The following is a 15,819-nucleotide window of genomic DNA, read 5'->3' as shown; positions in this document are numbered from 1 at the left end:
ATGGAAAGAACTGCCCACAGGCCGCCCTGAAGCCCCAACATGTTCCTCATCATAGAGACTGAGAGACAGACTGTGCTTCGGGGCGGCCTGTGAACAGGACTTTCCTTGGTTTCTCTGGCTTAGAGCAGGAAGATAAGACTCTGCCTACAGTCCCGCCCCAGAGCACGGGCATATCATTAACTGAAAACTTCTAACACTGATTACACAAGAACCACAAGACATTTCTTCACACTAGATATCATTTTCATCAGTATATCGGTGTCAACCTGACAATGCCTGTAGTTTACTTAGCACAATCCTGCTGACAGGTTCGCTTTAAGTTTTTATCAGGAGACCAAGAGTCTACCTGGACATCATAATATATCCTTGATTTGTGAATGATGGAATTGTGAAATCAGCTTAAAGTAGAAAATAAGCTGACTGGACAAAAGTGTATAAACGAGAGTTAATTGTGAATCCCTTCACTGAGGACATCCATTTTATAGGTCCTAGCTTATGTTTTCAATATCTGGTGTCAGTTATTCAACTCCTAAAACATCATATTTGGGAAGGAACTGGTAAATTGTGGCCACACGGATGACATGCTAAACAGCAATTTCTTAATCATTAGGACATTTTCTTCTACTGTGAACTGTTTCCATTTTAACTGTTTGTGTAGCTGGAGTGTAGACCTTTCCACAAAGTTACAAGTTGTCACTTATTTATAAGGGAGAATCTTGATTTGTTTGCTGATCTCATCGCCTACTACAGTACATCTACTAACATCACAACATTTTTCTTCCTTTTTCCTAATGTGCTATGAATAACAGCGATGTCCTCCCCAAAAGAAGAAAAAATGGACCTCAAAATGTAATTACACAGAAATAGATACCATATGGTTTTCATGTACAAACCAGTGTCCTAACTATTGACTATATTCGGCTGCTTTCACACCTGCATTTGGAAATTCTGTTCAGTTTTAAGAACAGAATATTCATGTTCAACATGGATCAGCCGCAGAACTAGTACAAAGAGAAGCAGAGGAGTCCCGATTATTATGGGGTATGTCTAGGTTACGTTACCACTGACACATGATGAAACCCAGCCGGACACATAATAGTCATCGGGGACCTTGGCTTCTGTTTACACCAGCTACGCGGCTGATCCGTCTTGGACATATTTCAAAAAGGTCTCTTTTTCTAAGTTTTTAGTACATAAAACCCTGAAGTGTCTATGTGTTTTATTCTTTTATTACATTTCAACGTCCTAATGATCACGCCTGAAAGACCTTTAATGACTGGACAAACAAGTTGTCGATCAATATAAGGGGATGTGGGGCGGATTGGAACTGGGGATGGAACGGTGCACTCGGCCCCTTGGCCACCTCAAGGGTGCACCGAGAACCCCTCATTTACATATCAAATACAAAAATGTTTTTACATAAAAATAAATTTAATATACATACACTACAAGTACAATGTTTATAGGGGGCTAGGGAATGACAGATTTCCTTTAGCTCTAATTAATACACTTTATAAAACAGCAGGTCAAGTATTCCGTAATTATTTCCAAGAAGTGACAATGGTGCATTACCTAAACAGATACACTTAATAAATTCAGCTTCCTCTCCTAATGTGTTTCCATTATGGGGGGAAATAACAGACTATCCTTGCTTTTATCTCCCTACAGAATATAATAACTAGCCCTTAAGTCAAAATGTGTTTTACCAAACAAATGTCAGCAATTATGTGAAATGTCAATTAACCTCTGAGTAATGAGAAGTTCCTTCATATACCAGGCTGAGCATGTCCACATGCTGGATACAAGGTACTCTGTATCTGACTGTATCTGGATTGCGATAATCCCCCCACCAAAAAATGTGCTTCGGGAATAAAACAGACACAGGAACCATATCTACCCATGAATAGGCCACTCACATGAAAGCTGCTGTTTTCCAATAACAAGATAGGAGCAAGATCATTTTAATAAAATATTGTAAAGTGTCACGGCGGTAACGTTCATGCCTCCACAGCGCCCCTCTACTCACTGTGCAGTTTCCCCCCACATCAGGCAACTTCACGGAGTCTGCCTCTTGCAGCACTGCTCAGTCTGATTCTGGTATTTATTTAGCTTTATGGGGGCATGACCGGTCTCTGCAGGAATTTCACCCTGCTGTGTCCTACAGAGATTAGGTTTCACAGCCTATCTAGCAGGGCCTTTATTAGGCTAGGTTCACATTGTGTTAGGGCAATCCGTTTAGCGCATACGCTAGCGGATTGCGCTAACGAAATGTACCAAAAGGGATCACGTTTGGCGATCCCGCTAGCGCAGTTGCCCGATCTGCGCTAGTGAGGAATGGACCTCGGACGCTGCAAGCAGCGTTTGAGGTCCGTTCGAAAATAACGGGACATCGCTAGCGCATGCCACAAATGGCATGCATCTGCGATGCGTTAGCGATGCGTTAGCGACCCGTTAGCACATTGCGGTCAATGGGTGCGCTAACGGACCCGTTACATAGCGTTAATTGCGACAATTGCGCCATGTAACGGAGTCCGCTAGCGGACACCCATTAACGCAATGTGAACCTAGCCTTAGGCAGCTCCTACTACCACTCCTTGTCCGAATGTTGGTTCCTGTCCTGATAGCACCCGTTTATGCATTCCTCCATATTCTGTGTCCCGATAATGACCTCGCTTGTTTACTTGTCCTGTAGCTCCTGACCACAGCTATGTTTACTGATCCTGTGCTGCCTGCCCTGACCTCGGAACGTCTGACTATGGCTCTGTCTCGCCCTTCTGTACCTTGTACCAGTGCCTCTGACCCTATGGTCAGCTGCTGCAGACCAGGGCAAGTGCCAAGGCTCTGAGCAGGCAGGGGGCCCACTCGCCGTCGGGGACACCAGCGCATTATGGAGGCCCAATGGCAGTGCCCGAGAGTGGGCCCACATAATATGGGGCCCATTATATATGGAGCATCATATGGGGCCTATTATATATGGAGCATCATATGGGGCCCATTATATATGGAGCAGCATTATATGGGGACTATTCTGTATGGAGCCTTATATGGGACCCATTCTGTATGGAACAATATAAGGGGCCCATCATATACTGTACGGAGCATTATATGGGACTCATACTGTATGGAGCAATATATGGGGCTCATCCTATACCGTATGGAGCATTACATGCAGTCCATTATATATGGAGCAATATATTGGGCCCATCATATACTGGATCATATACTGGAGCATAATATGTAGCCCATCATATACTATATGGAACATTATATGGGACCCATTATGTATGGAGCAATATATGGGGCTCATTATTCTTTATGGAACATTATATGGTGTCCATTATACTGTATGGAGCAATATATGGGGTCTATCATATACTGTATGGAGCATTATATGGGGTACATTATTGTGTATGAAGCAATATATGGGGCTCATTATACTGCATGGAGCATTATATGGGGTCCATTATTCTGTATGGAGCAATATATGGGGCTTATTATTCTGTATGGAGGATTATGTGGAGCCCATGATACTGTATGGAGGACTATAGTGTCCAGTTTCTGACCTATTGTACAATAGTTATCACTCATGTAATGTAATAAGTGAAATCTTTGGCATTGTACTATACCTATATTTCTCTGCCGTATCTGTGCATCATGAATAGTGGTATGTGTTGGAGGGGCCACTGAGACTCTTTCTACCGTGGCCCACGAAAACCTGGAGCCGGCCCTGCCTGGAGTTGTACCTGGTGAATACCTGTCCTCGCCTTCAGAGGCTCTAGTAAATACCCTGTAGTCACTTAGTTACACCCCTCCAGGTTAACCTCCGCCATTGGCACAGTGGGTCCACACCCAGCAGCGTTACATAAAGCACATGCTGAGAAAACCCTTTTAACCTGAGTTGTGCCCATTACCAGTATAATCTTATTCACCTTGGAGCTAATACAAAACACATGCCATCCTGTAGACTGTAAGCCCACAAAGGCAGGATCCTCTTCCCTCTGTACCCATCTACCATTGTTAGTTTGCTTACTGTAACACAGTGATATCTGTATTTTGTATGTAACACCTTCCCATGTACAGCGCCATGGAATCAAAGGTGCTATATAAATAAATAATAATACTAATATGGCTTGCAAATATAATGACCAAATATCATTATCAGAATAACAATATTTTGTAAAAAAAATCTTTATAATTATTAGTGATAAGCGAATATACTCGGTACTCAAGATTTCCCGAGCATGCTCGGGGGTCCTCCGAGTATTTGTAAGTACTTAGGGATTTAGTTTTCAGCGCCTCAGCTGAATGATTTACATCTGTTAGCCAGCATAAGTAAATGTGAGGGTTGCCTGGATGCTAGGGAATCCCCACATGTACTTTTGCTGGCTAAAATATGTAAATCATTCAGCTACTGCAAGAAAAACTAAATCTCCGAGCACTAAAAAATACTCGGAGGTCACCCGAGCATGCTCGAGAAATCTGGAGTATCAAGTATATTCGCTCATCACTAATAATTATGTCAATCACAATTAACAAAAGTATGAGTGAATCCACAAGAATAGGGTGATTAGTGCTTCATGTTCTGGATAGCAGAGTGGTAATAATAGAACTATAAAAAAGACAAAAAAATCTAATATTCAACCACCACAATAAAGGCATACTACATTTTTTTTACCAAATGCAGAAAGAAACAAGTTATTCATTTAAAAAAAATCTGCTCTTATTAATCTCTCTAGTCCCAAAATAAGCAAGAAAGAAGTGTGTTTTTTAATAGTAAATTTAAGTATGGATACTCCTATTAAGGCCAGATCAATACAATTTTGCTGTTCATAGGGTCGCTAAAAGTGCAATCTGTACCAAGAGCGCCTTTCTGAAGAAGGCATGTCTGAAAAGGCAGGAGTGAATACTAATGTCCCAGAGACCAAAACAGCGAGACTTGCCATGGAGGTCACGGCTTGGAAGTGCTAATGATGTTTGTGAGTTTTCAGAGCACTGGACGGATCGGTGCCAAGCATTTCCTGGCATCTTATACCAGACGGGAAGCAGTCTAAATAAAATGCGTTAATGAAAATGAGGCTTCTTCTGGCCACACTAAGCATACTATAAACTAGACTGTCTGACCTCATTAAAAATAGGTACAAATCAATGAATATCAATATTCCAATAATTATACATTGAAATTGCTGCTTTAAAAGGGTATTCTCTGTTACTGCTGTAATTAGACAGCATGAAAATAAGCAAGTTTGCAATTAATTTGCTTTGTTATCTGCTGTCATTCTCCTGCAATGAGAGCTTTCATCTTTCATAGTGTACAGCTGGTTTCTATGACATTAGTTCCTGCCCAGACCCAGGCTGAGTGTGCGCCATAGTTACATTCTAGGAGAGGAGTTAACTGCTAACATCTCAGTCACCTTTCTCCAGCCAATTGATTTCTATACAGCAGTTATCTGCTCACCTCCCTCCCCCTCAGCTCCTGACAAGCTGCTGCTATAGATCTTGCAAAATTAAACCAGGAGATCCGGTCTGTCATACATCTTACACACTAAGAAATCTGCTCTAAGCTATGTTGGTGGCTATTTGTCTTTTGAGTGTTGCTGCCTGTTTATGATAAGTCAGCATCACACGGGGAGAATTGCACGTTCTCAGTGACACCTGTTTGATAACACCTAGTATGACTTTAAAAACTTACTAATTAGGGGCCAAATATTATGATTGCCAATATCTCCGCAAGCAAGAGGCAAAATAAAAAAGTTTCATTCTGTTCTGCAACCACTATTACAACATATGTCTAGTTCAACATGAAACATTTGGAGAAAGGTTCTCTGTAAAAGAAGGACCTCAGGGCAGATCTGTTAACAGAACTTTGTTATCTGGATAAGAGAAACTTTTTTTTTTACGTTAACAAAAATAAATATAATTCCAAATTTATATAGTGACAATAATCTGCTTAAACTGTATACAAAACGATCCCTGGTAGTAAATGTATTGGTATATGCAAAAATTCTAGCGACAAGCATAAAATTTTATAACATAGCAATTATGTAAGGCGAAGAAAAAACAATGACCAAGTTTGTTACAGAAAAAAAATCACCAGTGTTAAAAGCTCCACAACTTTCCCTTAAGAAAACAACCCTTTTTACAATGTTTTATGTTTTAATAAGGGATGTGGCTTTTTTGCTAGTGAGACAATGGTAATTATGTCTTTTGATGTTTTCTTTGCCACTGTATTGGCGGCGATCCACCTTATAATCAGTGGTAATTACAATCCATCTGGATCATGTTCTTCAACAGGATAAAAAAAGAAATCTCCATTATTTTTGCATCCTGTTGAATCCAAATTTCAATCCTACATGCTGTAAAAAAAATAAAAATAAATCAGAATGGAGGAATGGCATATTGCCATTTAGATCAATGTTTGGAACCTAGGTGACATTTAATTGCAACCATATCAGATACAATTCGATGCTGAATTGTAAAAGTGCCACCTGGAAGTGTAGGGGTGAGAATTCATCATGTATCATTTTCTGATGCATTAATCTGGCAAATTTGTCTGCAACAATTTTGCGACTATTGCCGTTTTGATGCCAGCCGGGTTACTTTTACAACAAGTAAGCAGGGCTTAGCAGAAGTAGGGATGGTCAACCAGAGCCCTACAAATTCATTATAACACAAGCCAGAAAGTAGCTCATAGCTTAAAGGGAACCTGTCACCAGGTTTGGCCGATACGAGTTATGGCCACCCCCTTTCAGGGCTTATATACAGCTTTCTACAATGCTGTGTATAAACCGCCTATCCATCCTGGGAGAGAAGAAAAATTACTATTATTATACTCACCTGGGGGCGGTCCAGTCCGATGGAGGTCGCTGGACTTGGTCTGGCGCCTCCCATCTTCTTATGATCGCCGACCTCCTGCTTGCGTTATGTTGATGACGAGTTACTGTGTTATCCACACATGATCCCCGAAATTACGCTCCTGCGCAGGCGTACTTCTCTGCCCTGTTGAGGACTTTGCTGCACAGGAGCGCCATTCCGGGGAGCCTGTGTAAAGCAAGCAGGAGGACGGCTCACAAGATGGGAGGTGTCGGACCAAGAAGAGCGACACACCTCAGACCGGATCGTCCCCAGGCGAGTATAATAAAAGTTATTTTCCTTCTCTTACAGGTCGGGTTGGGGGCAGATATACAGCATTATAGAATGCTGTATATCAGCCCTGAAAGGTGATGGCCGTATCTCTTTATTGGCCAAACCTACTCACAGGTTCCCTTTAAGTAGGTTTATGATTCTGGTGCATGGGCAACCTAAAGACGTAGCAATTTCACTTGGAGCTTAATGAATTTAGTGCATGTTACTACACATGAATTTTGATCAAAACTGGCATATGCAACAGCAGTTTTAGTGAATTCACTCTATAGTACTATACTGTATGTGCTAAAAGCAAACATTTCCAGACCAAAATATGACCACCAATTTCTCTTCGTTCTATATTATACCAAAAGTATTGCAAGGAAAAAATGTTTGAATATATAGTGTAAAGAGGTGTTGGTGGTAAAACACACATATGAAGTCAGATTAATGAACCAGTGCCATGCATAGAGATGTGTGGTGCGCTCTCTGCCAGCAGCTTCCTAAAGGTATACCGTGAGGCCAGAAATGGGTAATCAACGAGGTGTTGAGTGTGGCAACTTTAAAAGCCAAGGCCTGAAAAGTGGGGTGAGGATTAGGAACAAATAAAAAACTAGCAGCGTATAACTCCCACTGACGTTTCTCGTAAGATTAAACTGTTCCTTAGTATTGGTCCCGAAATAAATAAAAACACATAAAACTTACCATCGGGGTCAGAGATGACGTCTAAAAGAGACTTATCCAAAGTAGATTTGCTCATCAACTTCTCTTCATATTCAAAATACACATCCAACTTCCTGGTCTAAAAGGTGGAAGAAATGGTACCGGTAATTAATAAGAACGTACAAAGTTTAAGGCTTATTTTCAAGTTCCTTAAATGGATAAAACTACAAAGTCCTTACTTCTTATTAAACATCCTTCAAATTTTGAAAAACGGAGGGATTTTTGATTTTGTAGATTACTGCACTTCCTCGTTGACAGGGGTGCCGGCCACCCCTGCAGACTATCAGCGGTGATCAACTAGTCAAGAAGAGCAGTACTTAGAAAGCTCTTTGCAATAGAGCTCGTGAGCGTGGCTCTGAAGCTATCAGCAACTATCTGGTATTACACTTATCTCACAAAAGACTTGTTGAAGCAGTCTGGATGGCTGGATCTGGCCAGCCATAGTGCTTCTGCGCTACTCCAGTGCTGCAGGGATAAGGCTGCCTCCGCATGCAGCAACAGAGGGCAAAAAGAACCGCAATCTTGTGGGTCCCAAACTATCAATCATTCAGGAGCCCCTCACCGTCCAGAAAGCCAGGACACTTAGGGGCATTGCAGTCCTGAACAGAGAAGAATGCTGAGATTTGACAGCTGATCTGCTGATCAGCTACATAGCACCCAATCATCGCTCATATAATGTCCTGTTTAGAACGGCCAACCACACTACTATGCACACAGAATGAGCGTTAACATTTGCATAAAATATTATCTAATCGGCAGCACATCACCTGTTTACATGGGCTGATGTGCTGCTGAGAATAATGATTTTTTTTTAAGGCTAACTTACCGTAAATATGAACATTCATTCAATCGGTCTAGCTTGTTCAGACGATCTGATAATTAAGAATTGGGAATGTTTTATGTATGCTTGTTATTCTATTAACTCCTCATCTAAATGGAGCCTAGTCATTTAAGCGATGGGATAATAATCAAAAATTGAAATAAGACAGACTGTAAAGGCCCCACCACAGATATTATAATTAGTTCGTCTGAACCCACCGATAACGATGGATTCAGCTGACAGTCAAATGAACATGAGGGCGCCAGCCAACTGATTGTCAAAGTAGATGTCAATCGGTCGTGTCGGATTTAGGACTGACGAGAGCTTTGTCCTCCCAGATATGAGCCGCCAATACAGATGTTTGTCGGCAGCTCTCTCATATAGGATGCAGGAGCTCTCAGCCATTGGTCGAACGATCATTCGGCCAAAACAAATCTAATGAGTGTGGCGGGTTTTAGACATGTGTAAAGACAGAAAACAACTAATGGACAGTTTAACTCCATAGCTTAACCTTTGCCAAGTTATCAACTGGGATGTCATTTAGACTACAAGAGTGAAATAAAGGCAACTTCATAAATGGTGGAGCTGGGAAATAGCAACTCTCCCATCACTTGGTAAACAAAAGGCCATGTACACTTCTGCTTAGCATGCCGGGCTAGAGAATTCCAGAAAATGAAACAAAAATTCAGAACCACTGTGCCACTCAGGTAAAAAATACCTATATGGCCAGCCAACCCTCGTTTTCCTCCCTTTGCTGCAACTGACAACCCCAAGATCATTTCTGAAGGACATAATCAGGTTAGGAATATTAGAATTTGTCCATGGTTGCTTTCTCTGACAATTACTGAGGAATGTAGAACTCTTATTTCACTGCTTTGCATGCAATTGGTAACTTAGCTGAGAACAAAACATGGAAGAAACTACAAATAGTAATAGTCCTGGTTATAAAGGAACAGAAAATAAAGATGTATGAAACCCAGGAGAGCGTAACATATAATAGCTAACACATGACTTTTTGTTCTTTCAGATCCAATAAATACTTTTACTGTATGCACTAAAACAGACGTTTCAGAAAAAAAAAAATTTCTTAAAAGAAAAAGCAATAAATAAAATTGGCCTTTTATCAAATACTCTTATGTCGCAATTCTATAATATCTCGTAATTAGGATTAATTCACAAATGCCGTACTGAAGAATGAGTAAAAACAAATTCTAAGTGCACAATTGTGCACTAGTGATGAGTGAATGTGCACGGAGAAGGTGTTATCCAAGCATGCTCGGGTATCTTCGGCGTACTCGAAAAATATGTGCGAGTGCCCGCGACTCCATGACAACAGCAACACATGCAAGGATTGCCTGTTTGTTAGCAAACCCTGCAGGTGTTGCACCTGTCAAACAGCCGTGGGGACTCAAACATATTTTTCGAGTACGCCAAAGACACTCAGCTAGCACCAGAGCATGCTCGGATAACAGCTTATCCCAGCACATTCGCTCATCATTAGTGTGCATGTGACCGTAAGGCAGGACCCAGGTAATGTCCACAATTTGGCAGCTCTGGTCTGACTCTTCCTAAACAGTAATCTGGATTTAAAAAAAACGCAAAGATTTTGGCTTGTCTAGTGGCAGATTCTGAGGGTGCTGATGGTAACCTCCTAGCAACTTTAAGCTGACTAATGAACTGTGCTACTGATAAAAAATTGGGTTGTATATAGAGGCCACCATCTATTTTCCTGCCATAATTACAGGCCAGTCCTTCACTCATATCACTGTAAAATTATATGCAAATAAAGCGTTCCAGTTATATATGGCCCCCTAAATTACATAAAAAGCGTTTTGAGCCTTTAAAGGGAACCTGTCACCCCCAAAATCGAAGTTAAGCTAAGCCCACCGGCATCAGGGGCTTATCTACAGCATATTGTAATGCTGTAGATAAGCCCCCGATGTAACCTGAAAGATGAGAAAAAGAGGTTATATTATACTCACCTGGGCGGGCGGTCCGATCCGATGGGTGTCGCGGTCCGGGGCCTCCCATCTTCATACGATGACGTCCTCTTCTTGTCTTCACGCTGCGGCTCCATAGCAAGTGTACTTTGTCTGCTCTGTTGAGGGCAGAGCAAAGTACTGCAGTGCGCAGGCAGCATGAAGACAAGAAGAGGACGTCATCGTAAGAAGATGGGAAGCCCCGGACCGCGACGCCCATCGTACCGGGACCGACCCTGAGTGAGTATAATCTAACCTCTTTTTCTCATCTTTCAGGAGACACCGGGGGCTTATCTACAGCATTACAGAATGCTGGTGGGCTTAGCTCAACTTCGAATTTGGGGGTGACAGGTTCCCTTTAAAGAACAAATTCTTCTGAGAAATCGCATAAAACTGCAGCTGTAAGATAAGATCCAATGTTGGACAAGTTACTTTTATTCTGGTAGTACAGGCGGCTCACATGAAAATGCTAATACAAAAACCACAGATGATCCAGCTGATAAACCAAAATCCACACATGAGGGCCAACACCTGGAATATCGCATACACTTTCTACTTCTCCCTTCGCCCACACTATGACCTTAGGTAACAAATAGGTGAAAAAAGTCCAAGCTTTAGATCTTAAAGTCGATAAATCAATCTGGTCTAATGGGCTGACACGTGACACCACCAAGCGGAAAGGTCTTTGGACAAGACTTGGGTGGCTGGACCTTTTCTGTTTATGGTGGAGAAGATACTGGAGAATACTAACAGCTATGTAAGCCCAGGATAAAGACAGGGGCTGCTTGTTGAAATCTTTCAACCTGCTGGGGTGTTATGAGACACAAACACTGAGTCAAAGCACTTACTTAATCACCCGATGTGCCAGCGAGCTGCCAGCAACACACCAGAGGAGCTGATTGATGGTCAGTTTCCTTAGGACGATGCAAAATGCAGATGAAATATGAGCAGTAGGGACAGAGATCACATATCACAAGCAACATATGAAGACTTCACAGTTCTGGCCAAAAGACTATACAAGCGCATAACTGTGAGAAAGTGTCTACACAAAAAAACCTGATTAAACAGGCAGACGTCTTCATTCACACAGTTGACCGTACAATTAATTATATTTTATGTAGCGAATACATAATGGTAAGTGACTGATGAGATGTCACAACACAAAGCAGCATTCATAAGGCAAAAGTAAAAAGTCTAAATATTTCCTTCAAGGTTCTAGCGCTTGGTACACTTCGTCTTCTGACGCATACTCACACTTTTTCAGATCCCAATTCCAACAACCTCACACTGTACACATCCATAGGACACTGACAAGCTGCTCTCAGTGAGGGAATTGGTATTCTATGTACATCCCCCATAACAACGATAATAGAAAATTCCGGGGGTCTATTATATAAAAATGTGTTTCTACTGAATTAAACTTTGTGATGATTTAAGTGCTAAAGTGTCACACCTTGCAAAAGAAATCTCTCAGCTTATCATTTATAAACAGTTGATGTACATAAAGGAGAAAACTTTCGAGAGACGGTATATCGAGCATTTTCTGTGCAATTTGCTGACAAGCCGTAATAAGCATCTGGAGATGCTGAAGAGAATTGCACAAACCACATGTAAGTGTTATAAATAAAACATTAGATCAGATATATTTCCTTTAAGGGAAGTTTGGCAAAAAAAAGAGGTTTTGCACAGAAGCCGGTTCTTTTATGTCGAGCAGTGTCAGAGGATAAGGTTCTCTATTCACCTCCATGTCTTTCATGTCCGTTTCTGAATATGTCACAATAGGATGTAACCAAGCTGTTCCGACACGTGGCGGATTTTTTACTGGACAGAAAATTTTCAGTGTATTAAAGTAAGAGAAATCTGAGTTTAGCCAAAAGGCAATCTACAAGCTGTGGAAAGCCTACAGTGGGCATAGACTGGTGTTGTGAACTAACGGGAATGCCACCGGTTTTCCCAATATAAAGTACGACCAGCACCTGTAAGCCCTCCGTTACAGCATTCTAGGCTGCCGTATGTCTGTCCCCAATTCACTACACAAGGCACAAAATGGAGATTTTATTATGCTCATAGATGGCGCGGTCCGGTCCAAAGGGTGTCTCTGGTCTTGATCCGATGCCTCCTTTCTTCTTACAATCGCCATCCTCCTTCATGTGGATGATGTATCCAACATCATCCACACATTGTCCCCCATCACGCTCCTGCGCAGGCGCACTTCTCTTGGCCCTGCCGAGTGCAGAGCACAGTACTGTAGCAAGTATGTGCCGGGAAAGGACAAAGAGAACCGGTGACCCACTAGGCAAAGCCGGCGCATGCTTATTACATTGCTTTGTACTGCCCTTGGCAAGGCAAGGCAAAGAGAGGTACGTTTGCACAGGACCGTGATGGAGGACACTGTATGGATGATGTTGGATGTATCGTCCACATGAAGCAGGGAAAGAGGACGGTGACTAAAGAAGAGAGGAGGCACCGAGTCAAGACCAGAGATGCCCATGGGACCAGACCGTGCTGAGTATATCAAAAAGGTCTTTTTTGTGCCTTGCAGAGCGGATTGTGGACATACTTACAGAATACATATTGGAAAACCTGGTGACAGGTTCCCTTTAAAGGGTATTTGTCTGTAATGTCAATACACTCCACACCACATAAATTGACACGTAGATCGTTGTAATGTAAATCCTTCAACACTGTTATATCTTCTATCTAATGCTGTATTCCTGAGTCATTTGTGTCTTCATCCTCATGCAATTGAGGCTGTTAAGTGCTCTGGATGTGACCGAGCACTTAACTAGAATCTGCCTCCAGAGCTTTGTACCCAGCCCAGCACCAGTCTCTTTAGCCTGATTGATCATTGTCTGTTTGCCGTCAGCTGCCAGTTAAGAAAATTAAACAGTAAGCTATCAATCAAGCTAAAGTGACTGGTGCTGGGCGGAAGATCATCCTCAGGAGACACATGAATTAAAACAAACACATTTGAATAGGAGTGAATCATGAGTATAGCAACAAAAATAAGATATAAAACTGTTGATGGATTTACATTTCAAAGACTTACTTTGCCATATGTGCAAGTTTGGGATTGATCTTACTGCAGATGTTCACATTTGCAGTGTAATACCCATTGCGATACCCATCCCGAGCCTTCAATAAAATGTGAATGTAAAATCAGCAGTGGAAGATTTGCACATGTGAATCTATTCAAAACAAAACGGTTTATTCACATAGGAAATGTAAAAGATTAAAAAAAAAAAAAAAAGTATTAACAGCGTCTTGGGCTCGGAATGATTCCAGCAATGTAAAATTGGATACTTTCATTCCAGTTTATGACTAAATTTAAGAACATTTACATGTGGTGGCAAGAAAACAATAGTTTACAGTTTTAATCAAAACTGCTTAAGTTATCTACCATCATATTTCTCCAATAAGAAATATTACAACATTTCTTATCTTCACTTGTACAATTGATGCATGAAAACATTTTAAACTGTTACACTTGGCTATGTGCACACGTCAGGATTTCTTGCAGAAATTTCCTGAACAAAACCGGACATTTTCTGCAAGAAATCCGCACGCATTTTTTTTGCGGATTTTTCCGGAGGTTCCCAATGCAATAATATAGTGGGAAATCCGCAAAAAAAACAGCAAAATTAATGAACATGCTGCTTTTTTTTTTACCGCGATGCGTTTAATTTTGCGGAAAAAGACGCAACATATGCACAAAAATTGTGGAATGCATTATAAATGATGGGATGCGTATGTATGCGTTTTTTTATGCGTTTTTATCACGTTTTATAGCGAAAAAAATGCAAAAAATCCGGAACGTGTGCACACAGCCTTAGACTCGGGGCCATATTGCTATTGGTGGATATCAATGGTAAAGATGCTGCTACTCTCCAACCCACAAAATTTCTCAGACAGGTTTTCTTAGATTAAAGCCAGAGCCAAATCCTCTTTCTTGCCAGTCCAGTTGAGGCCAGGTTACAGAGAACCTATAAATGATTTTGTAACCTAAAGTAAAGGCATGGCCGTATTGGGGCTGATATATAAAGTTGATACCTTTGGTGAAGAAATCTCCTTTGTTGTTGTTCTTTAATCAGCATTTGAAGTTTGTTGGTAATCAGATTTCGGTGCACAGGAGTCGGACTAGGTATTGGGTGGTCTTCTCCTCCCTCCTCGGCCCCTCTGCCTGACTCTGGTATTTCAATGACAGGTTACCTCCTTTTCAGTGAGCGCGGTTTGTCACTGAGCAAAGATCCCAATCTGCACATGCGCAGCCAGAGGGGCCATTTTGCTGGAGATCGCCAAGCGTTAATCTGAGCATGTGTGGCCTCCAGCGCCATTATGCTGGAGACCGCCAGGACATGAATGTGCGCAAGCGCAAAATTTAAAAGAGGAGGCTCATATAAATGCAGAGGGGACACTGCAGAGCCAAAAACACACCCAAACACCCTGATGCATGAAGAGGCCATTGCATCAAAACTTCTAAGGTGAATTTATCAAGAACCAGGCTACATATTTTTTTCACTACAGTTCAAATCAGTGTAACAGGGGCTTTATGGCCATCCCTTTATTTTAAAAGGTTAAATCAAGATGACAGGTTGCCTTTAAAGCGGTTTTCTGGGCCTGCGTTCCATTTCCGCAGTCGTTCTATTCAACTGCAGATTGGCCAAACCTGACCGTGAGCAATTAAGCACACCGTCAGGACTCACCTCATTTCCGTGATCGGGCAGGCGGTCTAGTGCCAGTATGCGATTTGCATGAAGAGAAGAGGATGGTAATCTGGTTGGTGTGTGACATCCAATATGCAAATTGCATACGGGCAGTCAAATATCCACCCACTTGACCTGGCAAATGAGGGGAATCCTAACTGTGTGCTTAATGCATACTACCAGTATCCACCAAACTGCAGTCACACAGACTGAAAGGCCATGAAAATTCCTCTAATTCAATGTACTTAATAAAAGACATAATGAACATATGAGCTTTAATGTTTCCTGCTCTATTACAGTGGTTCTGGAGCATCTTTGTAAAGCTCAAATTCTATAGAAGGCTTTTTTTTTTTTAATGGTACTCCACTTCTTTTCTCATTTTTATTTTATAGGTCAATACAGCAAAGCCAAACAGCTATTTGTCTTGGGACACACCGTACAGACATGTCCGGTGATGACATATGCGTGGGAA

General features: G+C 41.6%; 1 protein-coding gene across 1 annotated transcript in view; it reads right to left on the bottom strand.

Moving 5' to 3' along the window:
* SCFD1 (sec1 family domain containing 1) overlaps window positions 1-15,819 on the bottom strand; it is a 97,815-nt gene that overhangs the window by 21,383 nt on the left and 60,613 nt on the right. The window contains exon 15 of the mRNA XM_077260931.1: window positions 7,828-7,924. Within this exon, the coding sequence (XP_077117046.1) occupies window positions 7,828-7,924 (97 nt within the window). The remainder of the gene's footprint in view (window positions 1-7,827; window positions 7,925-15,819) is intronic.

Source organism: Ranitomeya variabilis, chromosome 1 (genome assembly GCF_051348905.1).
Source record: "Ranitomeya variabilis isolate aRanVar5 chromosome 1, aRanVar5.hap1, whole genome shotgun sequence".
Classification (NCBI taxonomy): domain Eukaryota; kingdom Metazoa; phylum Chordata; class Amphibia; order Anura; family Dendrobatidae; genus Ranitomeya; species Ranitomeya variabilis.
This window is presented reverse-complemented; position numbering and strand designations above follow the sequence as displayed.